General features: G+C 45.3%; 1 protein-coding gene across 1 annotated transcript in view; it reads left to right on the plus strand.

Annotated features, from left to right (window-relative positions):
- Positions 1-23,564, plus strand: part of PGAP1 (post-GPI attachment to proteins inositol deacylase 1) — a 25,665-nt gene continuing 2,101 nt past the window's right edge. Inside the window, exons 1-26 of the mRNA XM_032964709.2 lie at positions 1-564; positions 2,477-2,630; positions 3,651-3,829; positions 4,284-4,458; positions 5,093-5,253; positions 6,258-6,310; positions 6,725-6,791; positions 7,311-7,416; positions 7,988-8,043; positions 8,386-8,463; positions 9,116-9,165; positions 9,939-9,990; positions 10,247-10,321; positions 10,750-10,825; positions 11,621-11,694; positions 12,086-12,137; positions 12,239-12,299; positions 13,052-13,160; positions 14,495-14,533; positions 14,706-14,799; positions 19,209-19,299; positions 20,052-20,249; positions 20,679-20,814; positions 21,500-21,550; positions 22,173-22,585; positions 23,047-23,151. Of these exons, the coding sequence (XP_032820600.1) occupies positions 427-564; positions 2,477-2,630; positions 3,651-3,829; positions 4,284-4,458; positions 5,093-5,253; positions 6,258-6,310; positions 6,725-6,791; positions 7,311-7,416; positions 7,988-8,043; positions 8,386-8,463; positions 9,116-9,165; positions 9,939-9,990; positions 10,247-10,321; positions 10,750-10,825; positions 11,621-11,694; positions 12,086-12,137; positions 12,239-12,299; positions 13,052-13,160; positions 14,495-14,533; positions 14,706-14,799; positions 19,209-19,299; positions 20,052-20,249; positions 20,679-20,814; positions 21,500-21,550; positions 22,173-22,585; positions 23,047-23,151 (2,843 nt within the window). The 5' untranslated portion in view covers positions 1-426. The remainder of the gene's footprint in view (positions 565-2,476; positions 2,631-3,650; positions 3,830-4,283; positions 4,459-5,092; positions 5,254-6,257; positions 6,311-6,724; positions 6,792-7,310; positions 7,417-7,987; positions 8,044-8,385; positions 8,464-9,115; positions 9,166-9,938; positions 9,991-10,246; positions 10,322-10,749; positions 10,826-11,620; positions 11,695-12,085; positions 12,138-12,238; positions 12,300-13,051; positions 13,161-14,494; positions 14,534-14,705; positions 14,800-19,208; positions 19,300-20,051; positions 20,250-20,678; positions 20,815-21,499; positions 21,551-22,172; positions 22,586-23,046; positions 23,152-23,564) is intronic.

The raw sequence follows: 23,564 nt of genomic DNA on the forward strand, positions 1-23,564 counted from the left end.
AGCAGCCGTATGGCTTTGCCGCCCACCTATACACAGTCCAACGTTTCGGCTGCATAAGGGCCTTCGAATTTCGCTGCCCTCCGCCACCGCCCCTGTGGTGACTTTGCTGGAATCGATTATCGATATCTACAATACGACAGCGCCGTGTGGAAGAATCGCCGAATCGATGCGCACCCGGAAAACCGTCGGCAACGTCGCGTGAATTTGACTCTGACGCGGTGCTGCCACGCTTCGTGTCCGCTGTCTATCGCGCTGTAGTCATCGATCGCGGTGTGCCTGTGAAGCGTCATTCAGTATCTCTGACTGCGCCTTAGCAGCGGCGGTAACACGATCGTTGTAGGCAGGTGTTGTCGTTGTTATTTGAGATATCAGCGGTGCGTGTGTGTGTTGCGTTGCGCGCGTTGCGTTGCGCGCGAGTCTCTGGGGATGTCGTGGGGTTCCGTGCTGCTGCAGGCGAGCTGCCTGCTGCTGCTGGCTCTGGGCACTTGGGATGTGCTGCTCGGATTCCAGGAGAACGAATGCACAATGACCTACATGTTCCAGTACCCGGAGTACATCGACGTGGTGAGTGATACGGGAATCTCTCTCTCACTGCTCCCTCGGGTCCCTCTCGTAGCGTCTTCTCCCGCAGGAATTCAAAATGATTCTATGACTGTACTGTACGCGTATGATCACAATGACCACGGAATGCGACGGATCCCTGGGAGAATGAAGCAGCTGTGAGCCCCTGGACATTGCTGCCGCCATCATGACCGTGCACAGCAGGTGTCACGGGCTGCTGCGAGGCTTCGTTGTGGGCAGAAGAGGGCATTGTAAGGAGGAAAGCGACAGTATTCTTCTTCTTGGTTCTTTCGGTAAAGTCACGTAGAATGAGAATAATACAATATAAAATAAGGCAATAAAACATTCTCACGACGTTTCGGCCACAACACAAGTAGCCTTCTTCAGGTGAAAGAACAGAACTGTCGGGGACGGCAGTGCTTCAATGAACGCTGCTAAGATTCGCAGCGTCTTTTTAAGCTCGGCGAGAGGCGTGAAGACGCCTTGACAAAGGAGTTTACGTGTCAAAGCCGGAGAATTTAGCATTGAAATAGTTGAGGGATTAGCTTGTGACAGAAATAGCTATGTTAAAGTCAAAGTTTACATATCAACAGAGGCATTTAGCACAAGGACGCTAAAGGACTCCAAATACCCAACCATCATACAGTAAACCGATGTGAGAGGACCAAATAAACACTACATCAGTACTCTTTGGTTCTATTGGGTAAAGTCATGTAGGTGAAAATAAAATAACAAAAAAATTAACAACAAATCACGACGTTTCGGCCACAACACAAGCGGCCTTCATCAGGTAAAGGGACGAGACTGTCAGGAGGATGTGTATACTTTAACTTAGCTATTTCAATGAGCCATTTCAATGCTAAATTATATGCTAATTGCTTTGTCAAGGCGCTTGGTGTTTTTCTTCTTACACAGCTTAAAGGTCGTAATCTGAGCGTGGCTTCTTCCACTCCAGCGCTGTCCTCCTGACAGTCTCGTCCCTTCACTTGATGAAGGCCGCTTGTGTTGTGGCCGAAACGTTGTGATTTTTTTGTTAATTTTTTTGTTATTTTATTTTCACCTACGTGACTTTACCCAATAGAACCAGTCACGAAAGCTTTAAATCTAGAACTACATCAGTATTCTGTCATTCAACGTCTGTTGTTCCGCGCCTTCGACCCTTAAACTCACCAGCGTGGTGAAAAGTGTCGGTCAAATAACCTCTGCGGCCTGCAAGTCGTTGGGGGGGGGGGGGGGGGGTGAGGTCCTTGGCAAGCGGTGAATTGGCAAAAGAGAGCAGCACAACACGATCAGAAACGTACAAGCCGTGTCGGAATTGTATCCCTCGAAATGTCCAGTTTCATTTATGTAAGTGTCCCGTTTCCAAAAAAAAAATGTTGCCTTTTTTTGCGTCCACTATTGTATGCATGTTCGCATTCATTTTTGTTTTGATCATTGTGTCCGTGCGCTGTCCTGGCCATATGGTAGTGCTTCGGACATTTTGCGGATTCATCATCCGTTCGGGGTCGAAAAGATGGGCAATGAAGTCAACCGTAGTCATTCTTTCGGGGAGACTGGTGACAGTAATGTCAGCAAAAATATATACCACGTTAAATGTGATTACCGTATTATTCAACGTGGCTAAAGTTAAATTATGAAACAAATATTACTCGGTGGCAGAGTTGGTTGGAAAGTGCTGCCCCCCTATTTTGTGGAATAGAAGTTCACTTGAAGTTATGTCAGAGGTAGCTCTTTGATATCTGCTTCCGTGGGCTGTTCTTTAACACAATGTGTTGCACTCCTATGAAATAAATCTCAATGGATACTTGGATTATTTAACACCGATAGTACATTCGCATTAAAATTAGATTCATAAAAATGTAAAATAAGTACAGACGATAGTGTTGTGTGCTGTGCCATGATGTGTGCTGTATAGAAACCAGCTGTGCGGCCTGCCCTGCCGCACAGGCGCTCTGGGTACGATCTCTTTGTGTACGGAGAGGGCCCGTATGCTGAAGCCCTTCAGAGCCTGCGGCCCGATGGCATTCCCGTGCTCTTCCTCCCCGGCAACGCTGGCAGCCACCGCCAAGGTGGGTGCTGCAAATTCATCCCCTCGTCACCTCTACAAGCGCTGGCGGACAGCGGTGGTGCTCCTATATGTGATGACAGTGTGGGTAACTGTCTTCTGTTGAAGATGTGGTGGCTGCTGTCTTGCATGGAACATGCTTTGGCCCTGGCTGCTGAAGGTTTGAAGTATGATGTTTAAGTAACTTTCCAATGAGTGCGGTTATTCTTCCAGGCTATTACATTTCGGGGCTGTCATTTGAAATATTGCTGGGTGGTGCTGTGGTCAGAGCGCTCAACTCCCAATAAGATTTCAGGTAAAATTCCCAGCCAGGGCTCAACTTGGCCATTTGTATTCTAGGGAACAATTTTATTAACCTAGGGAGAGACTGGCCATCACCATAGTTATATTAAATTTTCATGACTTCTTCAGGGTCCATAGTGGAAATAAGCACTGCTCAATGGTTGCTTGAGCTGAGAGACATTTAACTGCTTTTTAATTTTGGGAACAGCTCTGCCATGTTTTTAACCTAATTCAAATATAGCCCAGAGCATTATGCAGTACTTTTTTTGACGAGGAGGCCCTTGAGACCGCCTGTGTTTTATCCAATGTAGGAAACGAGCCCTGTGCCTCTTGTAATGATCCCTGTTCCACTCTTGTAAACCTATCGGGCCAGATTTGTATCTCGACAAAACCACTGAAACCCATCGTTGCTGTATTGTACGCTTAACTTTTTTTGCACCGTACGTAGCCAACTGTGCTAAGCGGCGGAGCGTGGGAAGGACAACAAACTAAACACAAAAAGCATTTCTGAAGAAATTAGTTTTCAATTTAGATTTCAAAGTGCATAGCTCCAGTGGCTTCCTAATATCAGAAGGAAGACCATTCCAGATGGCCCGCAGAAGCGCATCTGAAAGCGAGCGATAATGATGGAGACATCAGCACATTTTTGACCAAGATATTTCCAACAAGGATATTTCGCCAAACAGGTGGATTCCATCCGGAGATAATTTTTTGGAGCACTTACGCTGTGCTCTGTTGGCAGTGCGGTCGCTGGCGTCGGTGGCGCTGCGGAAGGCGGAGGATCTGCGCGGCGTGCACTTCCACCTGGACGTGTACTCGGTGAGCTACAATGAGGAGCTGGCGGCGCTGTACGGAGGCGTACTGGAGCGGCAGGTGCACTTTGCCACGCGCTGCGTCCACGCCGTTCTCTCCCTCTACAAGGTGAGTCACGAGTCATCGCCTTGATCTTGTGATCTCTCGCTCTGATCTTGTGGTTTTTGGCGGGTAAAATAGAACAATGGATGGTCTGTCATTTGTCGCTGGCGTACATTTCACCACAGTTTCTGGTTCTATACATATTTATTTTGTGACTTATTTTGAGCATTGTTAATAATGTGTAATTGTAAAATTAGCGATTTTTCATTAAATATGTGCTTTAAATTTTTTTGCTGCATTCTTTAGTGTAATTTATTACATTTTGAGCCAAAAAAATTTCATGTAGGAGCACATATCCGATTATATAATATAAGTCATTTGGAAAGTTGGGTTCGAAATACGGAATTTTGCTTTATGGACAACTTTTCAGGAACGTATCTGTTCCGTACAAAGAAGGATGCCCGTTTTTTGCACCGAAGCCATAAACGCTCATTCTTATACCGCTGCGCCGTGCCCCCAGCACCAGGGGGAGGGCCGGCCGCGCAGTGTGGTGCTGGTGGGCCACTCGATGGGTGGTGTGGTGGCTCGCGCCGTGCTGGCCGACCCGGCGTTCGATGCGTCGCTCGTGACGGTGCTCATCACGCAGGCCACGCCACACGTCGCCCCTGTGCTCTCCCTGGACCCGCTGCTCACAGGTGCCGCAGCTCCTGTGGCTCGTGCCCACATACACCAATTAACACCCTGCCTATCATCATAAAAAAGGCAAGGTCTCTCTTATACCTACGGGCCGGTTACAGCCTGCGTCTTCATTTAATTCTAGCCACATGAGACTTACCACTTTTAACGACTCTACAAATCAAATTGGTCACTTCTGTAATTATGTTGAAATTATTTTGCACCGTACGTAGCCAACCATGCTAATCGGAGGTGTGATTAGCATGGTTGTATGCACGTCACCTGTTTTTTTTTTTCAAGTAGTTCTGATCATGCAAATAATCCATACAAATCTAGTGTGATCAGAGATTAGTGTTAAGTGTTAACTAATTGGTGGGCTGGTAAAAAATATTTTAAAATCCTATTCAGTCATCAAGGAAAAGGTTCCCCATCCCTGCTGTCTGGAAACTGGAACTGAAGATCTTGACAAGCTCCCAGAATGTGACAACAAGTAATATTGTCCAACTACACCGGAGAGCTGTAGTTGTGGGCTTCATCCTGTGAGTTTCGTGTATGAAGAGATTTGCCATATGGTCATCACAAACCTTCCACGCACCATGTTCCCCGTGCTCAGCCGACACCCTTTGTTTGATCCATCGCCACACTTTCCCGAAGACTTCCACAAGCAGGTGAACACGCGCTGGGCGGAGCGGGCCCACGACCTTGGCCACGTGGCGGTGCTGTCGGTGGGGGGTGCCCACCGAGACCCCCAGGTCCGCGCCGGCCTCACCTCCCTGAACGGCCTGGCCGACGAACACAACACCATCTCCGTCACGGTACGCAATGCCTGTGAACGAGACAACATTCCATCCCCTCTTTGTATTTCCCTGTTAAGGCATGTAACGATTAACCTTGAAACCTTAATAGCAATGCGATGAATGATCACAGTTTGGGATCGCGATTTTATTTGAGAGTCGATTTTACTTGTTTCATTGTTTTTATTACATTTTTTTGTCTCCGTACAAAGTTTTTCACTCCATTCATCCAAATTAAAGATTAGCTGTATGCCTGTTTCCAAACGTAATATAAGTGTCATACATTGTAAATAATTGATGTTCACATACACAAATCGATGCTTGTATTTTGAGCGCAGAAATCGCTATTAATTGACAAATGAATGCACCGTTGAAAATAATAATTTTGTACATTGGTTTTTGGTGCCATTATTATTGCATAAAGATATTACGAAGGTGCTGTTTCACATACATAGTCCGTAGTAGTTTCAGAGTAGGGGGCGATGGAGCTATGTCTTATCTTAATTGAGTAATTTGCAGGTAATTTTTCAATTTTTCCAATTGTGGACCATGATGCAGGCACACTAATTTCTAATAATGTCACGGGATCTTTAGTGTGCACTTGAAGAGGACGGTACATAATTTATGGTTAATACACCTGCAGTAATAACCAGAGTAGCCTGTCGGGTTTCAACCGCACACCTACTGCTGGGCCATGGCACCGCATTCTCTACCATGTGCAAAGAGATATTTTTTTTACTTGTGGTTTTGTTGGTTTTCTAAAGCAATAAGTAGATCAAAGGGGTGGAGCTGTGGTGATGTGGTTCATGCACTGTACTTTGAACCTGGCTACCTGAGTGATATCTGAACCTTGCCTGGGCCCTCTCTTCAACCCACACAAAAATAACTGGCATAACCAACACGACATGAGGAGGCATTCATTCACCAGTTGATTGACAAAGGGCTGAAAATTATGATTAAAATATAAAGAGCTTGTTTGTTTCATAAACATGTTCTGCATTTGAATTACACCCATGTACCCCTAGGCCATGGCGGTACCGAAGACATGGATTAGCACAGATCACCAAGCCATCGTTTGGTAAGTATGGTTTTGGCCACATCAATAATTAACAGGGGTTACTGTTTGCAGGATTATTCAACTTGTGGTGGGCACAGAGAATGAGTTATCTGAGTTGTCCTTGGGACCACATTGCAACTGATTGTTTCTGTTATTTGCTTTTTTGGAAACTTGCAAAATATAAATGGCAATAATGGTCGATAAAAATACCTTCGATATAGCTTATTTTTACACCCTGTTTATATTCCATCTGTGCTATTGGCATCCTGTAATGAGACAATAGAAACATTTATTTGGAACTCTGCAGTTTCTGGCAAAACGGCCCCAGAAGATGACATCACAGACGTACATTTAAAGTGGCTAAAATAGGCCTCTTTATTCACACTTGGGGTACACCTTTCCAGTGCTCTGTAGGTAAAAGTAATGTCTTCGCAGGTGTAAGGAGCTGGTTCTGGCCACAGTACGGGCTCTTTTTGACATGGTGGATTCCAAAACCAGGCAAGTAAGTACCTTTGGTCAAACGTGGACTCACGTACAATGGAAGACACATTGTGGTCTGCTTGGTTGACACTGCCTGTGCTTGTTATACAGTGAGTAAATACAGAAAGAATTTGATGAATGCATGCATAAATTAGTCAGATATATATCCTGCAAATGTAATCCCTGGTTAAACTCGCTATTATCTCATAAGCAGAGAACAATGGGCAAGATGTGTTGTAGTCCAATCGGTTGACATTCCTTTTGCATGTTATAGAATAACTACAAATTAACATTTGAATTAATGTTTACGTAAATTAGTAAGATAACTTTGGTGGAGCGCCATACTCTTGGTTAAACTCCTTTTTTCTATCTTAAGCGCAGAACCTCATTTGAACGCTTCTTCGCAGCAGCTAGTTCTTTGTGTGTTGACTCCTGAATTCTGCGTCTGCCACTGAATTCACGAGCTGCACTTTTACCCAATGGACCGGTTGTGCTCCTTGTTATTGTTGTTGTTCTCACTCGTTGCCGTGACAACCTCCAGATTACGGATGATGCTGAGAAGAGGTTGGCCATACTGAGGCATCACTTTGTGCAGCACCCCGGACTCAGCTTCTCCCACGAGCGACGGCCCGCGGCTTCTTTTCAAGGTGGGTGGGCGGCTTATGATTAACATTTGAGTAGGGGGGTGGGGAGGTTGTCCTGGAAGAACTCGAAAATCCACGTTTTTATTCATTTGAAGTAACCTACCCTGGTGAGATTGAAATGTTTGATAATTTAATCCACGTTGGTAAGTTTTAATTGACCTTCTCCGTACCTAATAATTTGTCCTTCCCCCGCACCTCCGATTGGCAAGGTTGGCTACGTACGGTGCGAAAGAAGCTTAACATGCTTACAATTGCATGGCTGCACAATTAATATAATAATTCACTCACTTGGTCCACGTAATCCACTCGTGACAATGATCGAACATGAAATAAACTTTACTGTAAGGTTGTGGTGCTATTAGGGACTTGAAAATAAGAAATATTTATCAAAAGGTTTCCCAAAAGTTGAATATCAAGCATGCAAAAATAACTATTAGCAAATACGCAAATGCATCGGCCCTAACATTGACTTCCATATTGGACAAACGCGCGTTGGAAAGCATCACGGGATCCATGCATATGCATGATTGATCGTCGTTTATATAATTGTGTGTGTGTTTTTATTTCCTTTCAGCCAGGGCCGCATGGGTTTTTGTGCAGGAGCCACACTGGACTTTACAAAAAGCCAAGGTAATGCAAGGGGCAGTCAGAAATGAATAATGTTGCAAATTGTAAAACATATGCAGCCCATCATTTATCACTGCCAAAAATGCTTGCCATGTCGGCTTTTAAAAGCGTAGTTCCACAAGTAGGTGCTCTGACACTGTAAATCATTAATCAGGCTTCTCTTAAACGACACGTTTACCTGCATAAAACAGCACATTTTATTGTTAACCGATGGGCATCAAGGCAAAAATATATATAATGCATGAATAATGGATGTTGCTTGAATATATGACGAGAGTAGTGCTGTATGTTGTTTTGTCGGTCACATGTGTCTGTGCTAATGCGCTCTGTGTTCCATCCTCTTAGGGCTATAAAACAACATATTTCGCTTTCCCCAGGCTGTCAGATGTTTACAGCCATCTTTACTGTCGAAGTCACAACTTGGTAAGTATTGTGGTTTTGTTATAAACAACATTTACGGATAAATGTACGTTGAACTTCTTTCACTGATGCGAGTATGAGTGAATTGGGGCGATGAGATCGGTTCACGTGCAGGAGTGAGATGGATTGGACCATTGCAGGACTGCGAGCGAATGGTGATGGCATGGGGGGGAGGCCTTTATCCAGCAGTGAATAGACTTTGGCTGATGGAGATGCTTAGCTACATAGCTACATGGAATAAAATAAACTACGTTGTTTTGCGAAAAGAGCAAAACTATGTTTTTACACGCTTTCTTTTAACTCACTCTGTTGCTGTTGTCGTTGTATCCTCAAATCTTGTAACTCAATTTTAACCCACTTCCCAATGTGGCATCGACTGCAAACTTGGTATGCTTATGTCATACTGATGACAATACTATATTCTATCATTAAAAAAAATATATGTTTTTAAACATTATTTTTTTATGTTATGTTTCGGCTTGGGTCTAATTGTCCATGCTCAACTGACGTTGGCTGTAATTGGCCACGGTCCCCTTACGTTATGGCAAGCTTCGGGGCCACTTCCTGGAGTCGTGGAGTTCTGACATTACTAGTAAATTTCATAAAAGCATGTTTAAAAATAAGTTTTTGTTAATATTACTTATTACTTCTGCAGGACTCTACCAGCTGGCTATACGGATGCACAGTGCACAACGAGACGTCCTGGTAAGACATTGGTGAACGGAGTGAACAGATTGTGGCACACACAAGTGATCCATTACTTTGAATGCGAGGGCTGTTGAACCACTAACATTTATGAAACTCCCAGACCTGCTGAGCTGTGAGATGGCCAAGAGATAGCAGTGCAGCAAGTGGGTTCTTGAAAGCATCTCTAAAGAATATTGAATGCTATCTCCTCTTACGCGTGTGGATGTTCTTACCCCGATTTCCTCCCACTCGCCATAAACTCCTTAAAAAAGCAATTGGCCAAACGTCCCAAAGCACAGGACCCTTCTGAAAAACTTTTGAGAATAATTGATGCTTCCGTGGATAAATGAATGACAGTGATAGACAATGGCTAAGTATATATTGTTATTACTTAGAGTTTTTGCGAATAGAGCAAAACCACTGATCCACATGCTTAAAAAAGTAATTTCCCAAATTTTGAACATCTGTGTCGCCAACGTCACGGTTTTATCGCTGGGTTTTCCTCGCAAATAAATATGAAGACTTAGAAGCGATTCCAGGTCTCTATTCGGAATCCTGTATTGTTAACAATGATACTTTATACATTGTCTCGTGACATAATGTATTACTTCAGAAGGTCTCTCTAGTGATGTCCGGTGCCTTGGTGAGGTTCGTTTGTGGGGGATTTCCACTTTAAGGAGTTGCCAACACTGACGAACATCGCATACAGGGGGATACTGCTGGAGTTTGGGGCACTGGTGGTTTGAGGCTGTGCTGGCCAGGACTGATCGGCAGTGTCATTGTGTTCGCAGCACGGAGGGTGTGGACCTGTCCTGGGAGGCAGAGCTGCTGCCCTCGCTTAAGGCAAGAAACATTTTCACAGGAAACATTTTTGTCTCGTTTGCATGTTTGCAGAAACCCCAAAGCAAGGGTGAGGAACCTCACGCCCGTGGGCCGGGATATAGGACGCTACTTTAATACCGCCTCACGGCCACGTGAGGCCTACTCCTTTGAAACGGCCCGATATTTATCGATCACTGCGGGCATCGAAGCCGCATTAATTGGGATCTAGAAAGGGGAACATGTTGAACCTGGCAACAACACTTTGTTTCACTTGCAGACTGTTTTGCTGAAGCTGGAGGATCTTCCAGCACTAACGCATGTGGCCGTCCTTGCACGCAGCACTGCCCTGGATGTAAGTACAGACGCACAACAATAAAGATCCCCCTTGTAGCCTTAACAGACTTTTGGAACAGGTGCTGTTAGTGAGCAGTGCCTATGAAGGCCAGCACGGTACACGAGGAGTTGGGTGGCCAGCACCATGCCCAACCGGCTTTGTCTCCCCAGCGGCGATGTTTACATTCTACACCAGGTACTCATTTGAGGTTGAGTCGACGTAGGGTAGGCCCATGACCTGTTCAGATAATCGTCACTGGTGGTGGCTATGAGCAGGAGTCGAACTCAGGTCACCGGGTTCGCAGCACAGCACGCTAACCGCTGCACTACCGCTCCACACATACACGTACACACATTGATACGTGGACTCGCAGCATGTGGGAGAACTCCTGCATCGTCCATGTGTGTGCTCGTTTCTAGCCTGCGCTGGCCTTGTTCTGTTGACAGGGCAGCCTGGCGTGTGAGCTCATCGCCTGGAACAATCGGAGCAGCGCATTGCCTGTAACCAATGCTCTCTCACTAGGTACACACCAACACAGCGCTCAGTCATGAGTACTTCACGCAGTTATAGAGAACCAAAAAATGGCATTTTTCATCACAGCTGTTTGCAAGTTAAGGTCCAAGAGGCTGTAAATGGCCTGTGGCATGGTTTTGACTGGCCCGGTACGCCAGGGGTCGGCAACCAAAATAACAATAAGAGCGATTTTTGGGGGGTTTTTGGTAAAAAAAATATAATATTTTAAGACCCGCAATTCACGTGACGGTGGTCCTTAATAAATAACGTCATGAAGTAGTCCTTAAAGAGCCGCGTGCAGCTCCGTGGCTGCAGGTTGCCGACCGCTGCGGTACGCCAAACACTGGGCAAACAACTCGCGGGGGGGGGGGTGGGGACTGTTTGCTGTGAACAGGCTACGTGATATCACTCTTGCTAACGGGCGTCACTCTCGCTGATGTCACCTCAAGTTCACCAAGTTACCACGTGGCCCACAGAGAAGCCAGCCTTGAGATTTTGAACTCGACCTGCGCTGCAAGATGATTGCACGTCATTGCTCTAGCTTAAAGTTAAAGTGTGAGTTTGCATAACTTGTTTAAAGTAAATTGTAGTGATTATTATAAAAATAGTCATTGTGATTTCCTGTTTACATGAGCATTCGGGCAGTGTTCAACGCCTGTGTCCAGTGGTGGAAATGCAAAATTCCTTCATAATTATAATATTGTTTGACAATGGTAGTAATTACATTTATAGATAAGAAATGATAGGAATAACGATGCTATAATATCGTTGTAATGTTTTGTGTTTTTACATTTTGCTCAAAAGGACTGACCTCCAATTCACTGTCCATACCTTCTGCTGGACTTCTGCATATTGTTAACCTCACAGATTTCGTACAGGCAAGTGGAAATATTATTCCAGAATCTTAAAAAAGGCAATTTTTTTCGTAATGAAATTTGTTTTGTTTTGCAAGAAAGCCTCTCAAGACTTTTTGTTTGGATCTTGCTCTTAAGTTGTCACAGGCAGGGGGCGATGTGGCTGCAACCCAAATGAGTAATTTGCTCAAAACGCTGTCCCACTATTGCAAAGGATATGCTTAATATAAGTCAGATATTACTTTGGGCCCAAGTCATGTGTTGGTTAAACTACTTTTCAGCTGAATATCTGCAGAAACATAACCACATTTGTAAAAAATATAAATTGTTTGGCTTTACACCTCATGGTGTTAATTGCGTTTCTACTAACATTTGAAGCAAGACACTCACCTAATACATGCTGTTGTCTCTGCAGGTGTACCAGGCATTCACTGTTTATATCAAGCCCACCTGTGAGATCACATCAGGTGAGAGTTGATCGATGCAGTTAGTTCTGGTCATCCGAGACAATATACAGATTTGTAAACTCTGGCCACACTGGAGCGTGACCATTTCTCTGTTTCCGCAGCAACCCATCTGGTACGGTTGACTGTGCCGTGGTTCAAGGAAGACTCCTTCACCACTATGAAGTGAGTGTTTTGTGCAAATGCATTTTGCAAATGCTGTAGCTCATCGTGGTGGTTCAAACTTATTTCTTGTTCCGCTTGCACGCCTACATTATTTGTCCACGGGCATCGGTTGTAGAGGGCTTCGCGTCCAAGATGGTACAGTTGAGAATGTATTTTGTTTAACCAGGATGAGAATGCAAAAGACCAGGGGTAGAGTCTCCTTTCGTAGTGTGACCTGGGTGACCAAAATGACAAAAAACAAGTAAAGTGACGTATAGAAATGAAATCTGAGCATATTATATTTATCATACCATAAGACGGTTTGGTCACATTTTGTTGACTGATCACAGCACAATAATAAATGAAGTTGTACCTATGTTGAACGTCTTTTGTACCGTACATAGCCAACAATGCTAATAGGAAGTCGCAAGTCAAATAAACGTTAAACAGATATAGGGCGACTTGTCCTCAAATGTAAGGATACGTGTGAAATGCTAATGCAAGTGAAGTTAGAAGAATCGACGGCTTAGGTCACCCCCTCCTCTTCAGCAACCCAAATTGACCAGCATGGTCAAACAACGACTATCACTGACACTGCTTTGGGAGACCTTTATCCAGCAGTGGATTCAAAACAGGCTGTCAATTATAAAGGCACTCTGAAGATCCCACCGAGCACAGAGGCATATTGTCTGATCCTCAAACTCCTCCACCAATTACGTTTGTGCCGTTGCCTGGTGTGTGTGTGTGCATGCGTGCACGTGTGTGCGTTATAGTGCATCGGATGTGACAGCGCTGTCTGTGAAGCTGCACACGGGCCGGCCACTGGGAAACGAGGCGATGCCCAGCCTCCAGCTGCACGGCCACGCTGATTGCCGTTACGAGGCGCGTGCCCTGTGCATCGCATTACGGCACACTCGCCGCGGGCATGAGGACGAACCGTAGTTGTGTAGTGTGGTTGGCGTGGGGCCCTGGTGTAAGGAATGAAATGCCCCCACCACCCTGCCACCCCACCCCCCGTGTTCTATCATCGTCCCCTCTCACCTCATGTCTCGGTGTGCTTTTATTTATTTTAAAGCCTTTTTTTTGATCATGTAAGGCCCATTGGGGCAATATAGCTCTTTTTTCAGAAGCGACCCGGCCGCAAATGATAGCTCAACGAAGTGGCTTATCACGTGGACATTTATAGCAGCCAAATACTCGAAATGCACGCTGTTTCTAAATGTGAAGGGGAAAAACCAGAGGACCCGGAGAAAAATCCACGTGACCATGGGGAGAGAGATATGCAAACTCCAAATATACAGGCATCAGGGGCGGTGATCGAACCCACAATCTGCATTCCAGGCGAGGTAGTTATCATCTCCGCACCACAGCACCCGCTTCTGTGATGTAGGCTGAAGCGTTTTGGTGTCACTTGGGCAGTTCACGTGCACACATGCGGCAATCACAGCCACCGGAGCAAAGAATTTGGTCCTGGCGCCACTCTCGAGTCCCAACAAATCTACCATCACCCTGGGAAAATATTCACATTGCCTACACCTAAAGGCAACATGGTCAAGGCCACCAGTCAGCTGCCAGTGCTCGCCTTCCCTTCTTGTAGCCCGGTGCCTAGGCCCATCAGGTCTGTGGGCCACAGTGCATTTGCACCGCCTGCACTCGATAGCTATGCCACTGGGCACTTGCTGGTCAAGTGGAGAAGAGATGTGCAGGTTTCCAAGTTTTTCACCGTTATCTGAGCAATACAGAAATGCAGTGCAACTAATTGTTTCAAATTAGAAAATTATACCCATTGGGATTACACATAGCAACATCACCCCCTGCTGGCAGACTATATCCGTCTGTAAAATAAAAATAATTAACATAATTTGGCTGATTATTGCTCAGAGGAAGACATCTTGAATGGATTTTGAATGACATGCTATGAACATTCCTAGTCATGGCATACACAAAGGATGCCCCGAGTCTGGATAAAGAGGCCTGTTGAAGTGACTTCAGTACGAGTTTGTGGTGCGTTTCTAATTGTGAGAGTTCTAAATGAAATGTGTGGTCTCGTGAAATGGTGGCGATATAGCACGGTTGGAAAATTATTTGGGGAAAAAGGCAAAATTATTCAACCAATTGAGAAGCAACAGAAATATGCACTTGTAAAAATGTTAATGCAGTTATGAAAATGCAACGGAGCATTTGAGTGATTTATTTTATCCTTCACTCTTTTATAGGTCACCATCAAGACGTCGTTTTTAGAAGTGATGGGACAGGTAAGGCTCCATAATTAAATGAAAAACTATACATTCAGGAAATACATCTTAACTTTACATCTCCATCGATGCCTATAAACACAGTTTGTAACCGTGTTGACAAGCTTTTAAAGGTCAATTTTGATCACATGTTTCCACCTCGTGTGTTTCCACCTCGTGAATTTGCCCGCAGTTCGTGCGTTTCCACGCCGAGTGCTTCCCCGCGTACTTTGTGGCGAACATCCTGCTCGTGTTTGGCAAGCAGCTCTTAGATCAGCAGAGCAAAGGTGAGGTCTAAATGAAAGGTGGTGGGGGGAACACGTAACATAATTCCTGGGCGAATGGCTGTAATCATAGTTAAATGGGTCATAAATTGGGGCCCAAAATCTCAGAAGAGATGAGGGAACTGAAGCAAAAAAATAACTGATGCTACGGATAATATTTATGCAGAATTGTGTTTGGAGCTCGCGCAAATCGATAATGGACGTGTTAATGGATGCAACAAAACCATGAATGGCAAAAGAGTACAGATAGGGTAAGGGTTGGGGTTCGGGATAGGCATGTAGCTACTTTTTGGCTGAAGCATTATTGACTACGATATTTACCCAAGAATGTCAGCGTGTAACGCGCGTGACGTCACTCCACGTCAACCAGCCCCCCTCATTAATAATCATGAACAGGTTACGTGCTCCACATGGACCTGCCCCTCATTAATAATCATGAGCAGGTGACGGCACCGCACATCGAACAGCCCCCCTCATTAATAATCATGAACAGGTGGGGTCCTCCACATGGCTCCCCCCCCCCCCCCCCCCCCGTCATTAATAATCATGAATGGGTGACGTCACTCCGCATGAAGAAGGTGGAGCGGAAGCGAAAATTTGTTTACACAAAATAGCTTTCATTTTGAACTTTCTTTATGAAAAGTAAAGCTAACAAAGAAATCAACGCAGCAACTAATTTAACGACACAAACAACGCTGTGTGTACTCTTTGGTTCTATTGGGTAAAGTCACGTAGGTGAAAATAAAATAACAAAAAATCACGACGTTTCGGCCACAACACAAGCGGCCTTCATCAGGTGAAGGGACGAGACTGTCTGGAGGACAGCACTGGAGTGGGAGAAGCCACGCTTAGATCACGACCTTTAAGATGTGTGAGAAGAAAAACACAGCGCCTTGTGATCGCGGCATCTTTTGAGGAAGGTCAGCGTCTCGATGAGTTGCGACTTCTTGTCCCGTTGTCTGTTAAAAGCTCTAACAGATAGGTGAAAGCCCTCCCCATAGAGGTTATCAATTCTAGATTTAAAGCTTTCGTGACTGCTAGGATCCATACTCTTTGGTTCTATAGGTTTTATATATAGGTAAGTTATCAGAACTAGTGAATTGCAAGTAATTGAACGTCCGTTAAAGACAGTGCTACTGTGACATTACGTCAGGTGTTTGATGACTTAGTTGCGTGCAACAACCACTGCCATTAATGCAGTGCTGCGGTCAAATGCTGTGAGGTGTTTTATGACTTCCTTCTGTGCAACATTCACTGCCATTAATACAGTGCTACAGTGAAATGCAGTGAAGTGTTTGATGACATTCTTTTTTTCAATATTCCCTGCCATTACATTTAGACAAGATAAAGTTATACTTTGATCAATTTATTCATAACTGTAATGTCTCTCTTTGGTCTTCGTTATTTGCTAAGTTGTTTAAGACAGTATCAGCACTCTTACTTTCTTTACTCTTCGCTATCAAGCGTCCATCGGTGAAAATGCATTTGTCAGTTAACAGCTTCAAGTGATTTGAAAACAGTGCTAAAGTGAAGTTACAGGTTTTTACATTATACAGCCACAGAGATTGTTCGCCTTTGCCTATTGTGTAAGATACCGAAGAATCCCTGGTCAAAAGAATTACCAATTTTAATGCTTTTTGCCTCGAAACTAGTTAGATTTGGCCCCTCTGCAGATCACCCCGCTCCTATACAGTGTCTAAAAAGTGCGAGGCAACCTTTTTCGCAGTGTTCCAGCTGCTGGAGCCCGTTAAGTGTCGTAAGATCTAAATACGTCAGCCCAGGATTGCCGTACGAGGGGGACGAAGATACTGCAGCTAAGAAACGCCGTTTGCAAAGAGAAAGACAGCAGAGATGGAGAGCTCGCCAGAGCCACCTGCATCATCACACAGCTGTCCGGGAGATATCCAAAATTATTACAGCTCTGTCTCGATCGTGTTGGAAGATCCTGCGGACGCATTGAATTACCCTCCATAATTTCTTCACGATCAAACGCCTTCAGGAATGCCGCCACACACATTGCCACTGAAGACAGGCGTTATCTTCACGCTGCTGCTGCTGCGAAATCTTAACCTGAAGAACGGCCTTTGCAATGGAATGCGTTTGATGGTCAAATCATTAGAAAATAACTTCATCACCACAGAGATTTATCGGAATGCAACCGAGGCGAAATTGTCTTCATCCCGAGAATCGACCTAGCTCCAAGTGATGTCACTCTTCCTGTCGTACTGAAACGACGGCAAATTCCAATAATCCCTGCGTATGCAATGACGATCAACAAATTGCAGGATCAGACTTTTGAAAATGTGGGTATTTATCGCAATGAACCCGTTTTTTCCCATGGCCAGTTGTACGCGCTCTGTCTCTATCTAAATATCCTCAGCGGATCAAAGTGTTCATGAAGGATAGCCAACTGCAGGGAAACCTTTTGAATAGTGATAAAATATCGTATACTGAGAAATATTCCAAAGTCCTTAATATCATTTAATAAATTTTGATTTAAAGCTTTCGTGACTGCAGTAATTCATATTCTTAGTTTTTTCGGTAAAGTCACGTTGAAGAGAAACAACAAAATAACAAAATATATATAAAACAATAAAAAATTCTCACGACGTTTCGACCATAACTCAAACGGTCATCATCAGGTGTGTCGGTTTGCATAAATGTATTTTGAAAACGGCATATTTATTTATTTATATATAAAAAAATAACGTTTGCGTCACGCGCAACGATTGGCTGTTTGCCAGGACTAGTCCATCTATTTTTTGAAAAGAGGAGGGGGGAGACGAAATTTGTTTTTATGTATGCTGTCTGAAAGCCACTGTAAGCGTGAACAATCAATCAAGAACTGAAATGATTTATCAAATCTTTCCAATGATTGCTAAGATAGAATCCATCTTCTCGGTTGAAATTGTCTCTGTGTTTGTATATGTGGATAGCCTCATGAACGAATCTCTCATGGAAGCCAGATGGCTTACAAAGAACCTCCGTCTTGGAAAAGTCAATGGCATGTGAGCCTACTGAATTAGAACAATGATCTGCTACGGCCGAGGTGTTGGTCCTACATAAAGCAGACCTTAAACACGGTAGGACCAACACCTCGGCCGTAGCAGATCATTGTTCTAATTCAGTAGGCTCACATGCCATTGACTTTTCCAAGACGGAGGTTCTTTGTAAGCCATCTGGCTTCCATGAGAGATTCGTTCATGAGGCTATCCACATATACAAACACAGAGACAATTTCAACCGAGAAGATGGATTCTATCTTAGCAATCATTGGAAAGATTTGATAAATCATTTCAGTTCTTGATTGATTGTTCACGCTTACAGTGGCTTTCAGACAGCATACATAAAAACAAATTTCGTCTCCCCCCTCCTCTTTTCAAAAAATAGATGGACTAGTCCTGGCAAACAGCCAATCGTTGCGCGTGACGCAAACGTTATTTTTTTATATATAAATAAATAAATATGCCGTTTTCAAAATACATTTATGCAAACCGACACACCTGATGATGACCGTTTGAGTTATGGTCGAAACGTCGTGAGAATTTTTTATTGTTTTATATATATTTTGTTATTTTGTTGTTTCTCTTCAACGTGACTTTACCGAAAAAACTAAGAATATATATCATTTAATAAATTAAGAAAAAATATCTTTACGTGCTACATTTCCTAATAAAATTAACAATCGCACAATAAAACGTTAATTTACATCTTTCATATTATAGCTTCCGTCCGAGGATGGGCTAACAAACTAGTTATTAAGATAATCGGTAATACAGTCTTATGTCTGTATTTTAGAGGAGCCGATCTGGGCTGAGAGCTTTGTTTCATCAAGTCACATAAAGGATGTGAATATGAACCTCATGGTGGGACCCTGGCGTCCCAAAAGCCCCCGGCTCTCGCGTAAACTGCGTTGCGACGTCATTTTATATCTGTTGAAGGCGAACGACACGGCGGTCTATTCCTCTCGACGAGCTCTACACGATGCTGTCATCAAAGTTTCCAAGTTTCGTTTGTGACTGCGGCAATTTTGGGCAACGACGGGTGCTTGGTGAAGAACGAGGAGAGGATTGATTTCTGGCGGGTCGCGGCGTTTATGTGCGCGGTGCGACGGAGTCGCCAAAAAATAAATAAATTACGATTTTGCCTTCCGTTTATTTTGGAACCCGGGGTCCCACCATAAGGTTCATATGAAAGGTTGCAATGTTGCGCTTCTATGCCAAGTGTTTTTAGAATCCTTCGACCTTGGCACTGGCCGCTATGTGTTGACATATTTGGTGATAAATTGTTTGTTTCAATCTGTGTGGTTTACAAGCGAGGGCTCTGAGCTGCTCTCCTCGTGACCTGCCGTGACCCCTGAGCCTGCCCATGTTGCGCAAGCCTCAACCCCCGTGCCCCCTTTGTCTTCTCAGAGCCGTGCCCCCCATTCCAAGCTGCCATTGAAGTGGCCGCCAAGCCTTTCCACATACAGCCCTTCGTCAACCTCTTAAAGTTGTTTATGGGGTAAATAACATCTTTTGGTTTTTACTGTTTTAAAGTTCATATAGTATCATGCTTTCTTAGTCCTCATCTGCCATGATCTATACACTGCTGGATGAAGGTCTTTCCAATCTGTCGCACTCTGTCGCATATTATTTCTAATGTATAGGCATGTCATGATTCACCTCCCTCAGTAATTGGATGCATTTTCATGATTAGTGATTCATTTTTGTATCATATAACTTTTTCCTTTTTAAAGTCGCATTCATAAAGTTGTTCCCCCACAGCCTGAATGTCACATTACCATGTTTCCATATAATTTGCACAAATCGGCAATAATCTATCTCCACACACACCACTCCTCAATGCATGCATTTTGAGAGCATCTTTCCCTGATGATAGCCATGGCCAGGAATCAAACTTGGGTTACTGGGTTAAGAGGACAGTATACAAACCACTGCACCACCACTGCACCATACCTATTTACATGTCGCCATAAAACAGGTGCCATACATAAAACCAAACCAGTGCGAATTAAACTGCATGGTAAACACTACGGATGTTCCCAGCAAATAATCCGGTATTTTTATCGCTGCTGTTTTTGTTGTCGTGTTGGTGTTGTTGACCTGCTCCTATTGGATATATTTTAAAAAAAAGACCTTCACAGCTCATCGGATTCCTCCGGTCTAAATAACCATTCCATTTATATTTCTTTAAAAAGTTTTAAATGAAATTGCACCTGGCGTGTGCCGCGTGGTTGGCGACGTGCGGTGCAGCTGGGAGTGGTTCCATGCCGCGTGGGCCTCCCTGCTTCTCCCCGAGCCGGACGCCGTGCTGCTGGAGCGCCGCGCCGTGTGGCACAACCTCCTCCCGCTCTTCATGTTCCTGCTCGCCGGCGCGGCTGTGCGCGCCGGCGCCCTCCTGGGCTCCTGCGTCGTGCGACTCTCTGCCGCCGCGCTCGTCAGGGTGAAGCGGTACGGGCTGCTTTAAGAGCAACGGTGACGACGCTTCGCATCGCCATCTTCAATGTCCGCCCAACAGTTGTAAATGGGTATGCCGCAGTCCATCGGCCAGTCGTATGTGGTGGGGCAAAGTTTGGGTACTCTCTTGCTAGTATATCTGGCCAGTGTGGAAGCGCAGGCCAAAAATACCCTCTAGAAGGACTTCGTAGAGCTCCCTCTAGTGGAGGTCCTTCTACCAGCAGTAGTGGGAAAAATACAATATCTGGGTTGTGCTTTTACCAATGTCGCCACCCTGAGATTTGCACCTGTAATGCGCCACGCAGATGGGACGCATAACATTTTGTGGTGTGCGTGACCTCTTGCCCCTCCCACGCACCCTGCCCGCTCGAGCTCCACCCTGAACCTACCCTCGCCCCGTAATCGCGGTTATTGTTGCTGCAGGCCAAACGCGGACGTGATTCCGGGGGGGCTGCTGTCATCGCGCTGCGTGCCCGTGATGGCCATGGTGCTCGGGGTGGCGTGGTTGTTCTGCGGAGCTCTCGCCCTTTCTGTTACCGTCCTCCTGTGCTTGGCCAAGGTGGGCTTTCTCACCTGTGGAGACGCGCGGCGATGTCGTTGCAATTGTCTGTGGGAACCCAGAAACCTGGGGCGGAGGGGTGCTGTGCAGTGTATGTATGTATGTATGTGTGTTGAACTTCTTTTGCACCATACGTAGCCAACCATGCTCATCGAAGGTGCGGGGGGAAGGACAACAAACCAAACACAAAAAAGAGTTCTAAAGAAATTAGTTTTCAATCTTAAAAATGCATAGCTCCCAGTGACTTCCTAATATCATATCAAAAGACAGAGCGTTCCAGACAGTCGCAGAAGCACATCTAAAACAACTTGACGGGGCTGTTGGCCGCGAACAGGCCACCGTGACGTCATCTACAAGTACGCGACGTCACAGTGGCAAAATGTCCACTTGACCCTCTCAGCCCCATGGGAAGCTATGAGATGCCCAAATTGGCCCCACGCTCAAAAAAGTTTGCACCCCACTGCTCAGTGCATTTACCACCTGCACTGCCTGCCAGTGCAGGTGGTAAATGCACTGCGATTCCACCGTGCATTTCAGAGTTTGCTGGTTGCAATTGGGGAACACGTTTACTTGCAGGGCACATTTGTTTGCTGCTGATAACTCTTAATCATTTGACAGTCTTATATATACATATGCGTTTTGAAACTCATGAATCATTGGTGTGCGTTGCGTTGGCCTATCGCAGGTAATCAGACTGCACGCAAAAGTGGCAGCCATGCGGTCTGCCCTCAACCTGGTAAGAATACCGTACGTGTGTGTGTGTGTACGTGTGCCCATTTTTTCTACAATGTATCACTGTGATACATTGTAGTCACTGAATCAGTAGCATAAATGCTGAAATCCTCTTTCACTATGGGATACATTGTCTTGAACAAGGCTTGGATTCCTGACATGTCCCATTATAAGCGGGCAAATGCAGCAACCAAAAATCCCTCATTAAAATTGCACCGCATTTCTGTGCATGCCCCCATATATGCAGTGTTTTGACATGTGCTCGGAATTGAGTTGATTTACAAATGTTTGTTAAATTGAAGAATTGCTGATTGCGTATAAATTTCCCAACGATATTGGTTCATTTAACAATCAATGATATTTGCTAGAACTCGGGGCTTAAATTCCCACTGAATATTGTCTGGGTTGCTGGTAGACTGGCGGAGCAACGTGACTAGTAGCCATAGTCATAACGAGAGGTATACTGGATGTTGTGTCGGATATATTTTCCTGCTCACCAGCCCCGATAGGTCTAGCTGAAATGAATCCTTGATCGAACTCATCAACACAAATCGTTTGTTTTGAAACCTCGCCCATGAGCGAGTCTTTCCCAACACGGCCGCTGCTGTGCAATTTCCCACCCTCAGACGCCTGCGTCGCGTGCCGGAGAGACCCGCCCCAGCAAGGACGATCAGCAGGGCCAGGGTGCAGGATCGAGCGAGAAAGAAGAAAAGCCTTTTGGCAACTCGGCCGATGGACCGCGGAAAAGGCCGGGTGCCGGGTCGGCGGGAGATCGCGCCGGGTCGGCGGGAGATCGCGCCGAGAGCACGGCCGAGGCTTCTTCCCCCGGCGGTCGTGAGCGCCCCAGGAGTAACGATAGCGCAGCCGGTGCGGGCGAAGCCGGGAATGAGGACGGGCTATCGAGAGGGAGTTCCCTGGCGGAGAGACTGGTGCGCGTGGCTTCTGACCGGCTCCACCTGCAGATGACGGCGCTGTCCCTGGCAGTGTGCGCGCTAGCGCTCACCGCACCCTCCCTCGTCTTTTGGTTGAAGCAGTTGCAGTGAGTCAGCATCCACCACTTTGCCCACTTGCTGTCTCAAGACAGAGACCGATTACCGTAACATTTTCCAGTGTATTAATACGCATAATTTTTTTGTTTTTGCTTATTACCTGGTTCTACGGTTGTTTACATGAAACGCATGGCCATTTGTCAAAGCCGATAATGTGAAATGCTAAATTAATCATCCTTATAACCAGGTCAGCCTATTGAGACTGCGAGTCTTTTTCAAGGGAGATCTGGGTAATAAAAGCAGATCTCGTTAAACAAAACACAAATCAATAACAATTTCAAACAAGTGTACAAATAAACTAATCAACTGTTGTTGGAAAGCGTGAAGAAACGTGAGGACGAGACGGGGTTTATCTATATTAATTTTCTTTCGCGCCGTACGTAACACCAACCGTGCTCGTCGGAGGCGGCACCGACGCCATTGACTGATATGACCTCTTTGGTGCCAACAGCGTCGACAGGAAGCTGCAGCCGGATCCATTCCGAGCCGTTTCCGCCGTCATCAGCCTTGTGCTCGTGCTGCTCATGGAATCCCGGGCAACGGCATTCCGAGAGAGGTGGGGAAATGAACGAACTGCAAACCCATAGCGCACGGGTCGGGGAACCCACACACAGCCTGCGGGCCAAATATAGCCCACAACTTCGCTTCATACTCTTTGGTTCTATTGGGTAAAGTCACGTAGGTGAAAATAAAATAACAAAAAATCACGACGTTTCGGCCACAACACAAGTGGGACGAGACTGTCTGGAGGACAGCGCTGTCCTCCAGACAGTCTCGTCCCTTCCCCTGATGAAGGCCGCTTGTGTTGTGGCCGAAACGTCGTGATTTTTTGTTATTTTATTTTCACCTACGTGGCTTTACCCAATAGAACCAAAGAGTATGGATCCTAGCAGTCACGAAAGCTTTAAATCTAGAACTTCGCTTCACTTCAAAACGGCACGCAAACAATATCATCCGACGCTGCGAGCG

The sequence above is a fragment of the Petromyzon marinus genome, chromosome 2 (assembly GCF_048934315.1).
Source record: "Petromyzon marinus isolate PM22_M1 ecotype Great Lakes invasive population chromosome 2, UKy_Petmar_22M1.pri1.0, whole genome shotgun sequence".
Classification (NCBI taxonomy): Eukaryota; Metazoa; Chordata; class Hyperoartia; order Petromyzontiformes; family Petromyzontidae; genus Petromyzon; species Petromyzon marinus.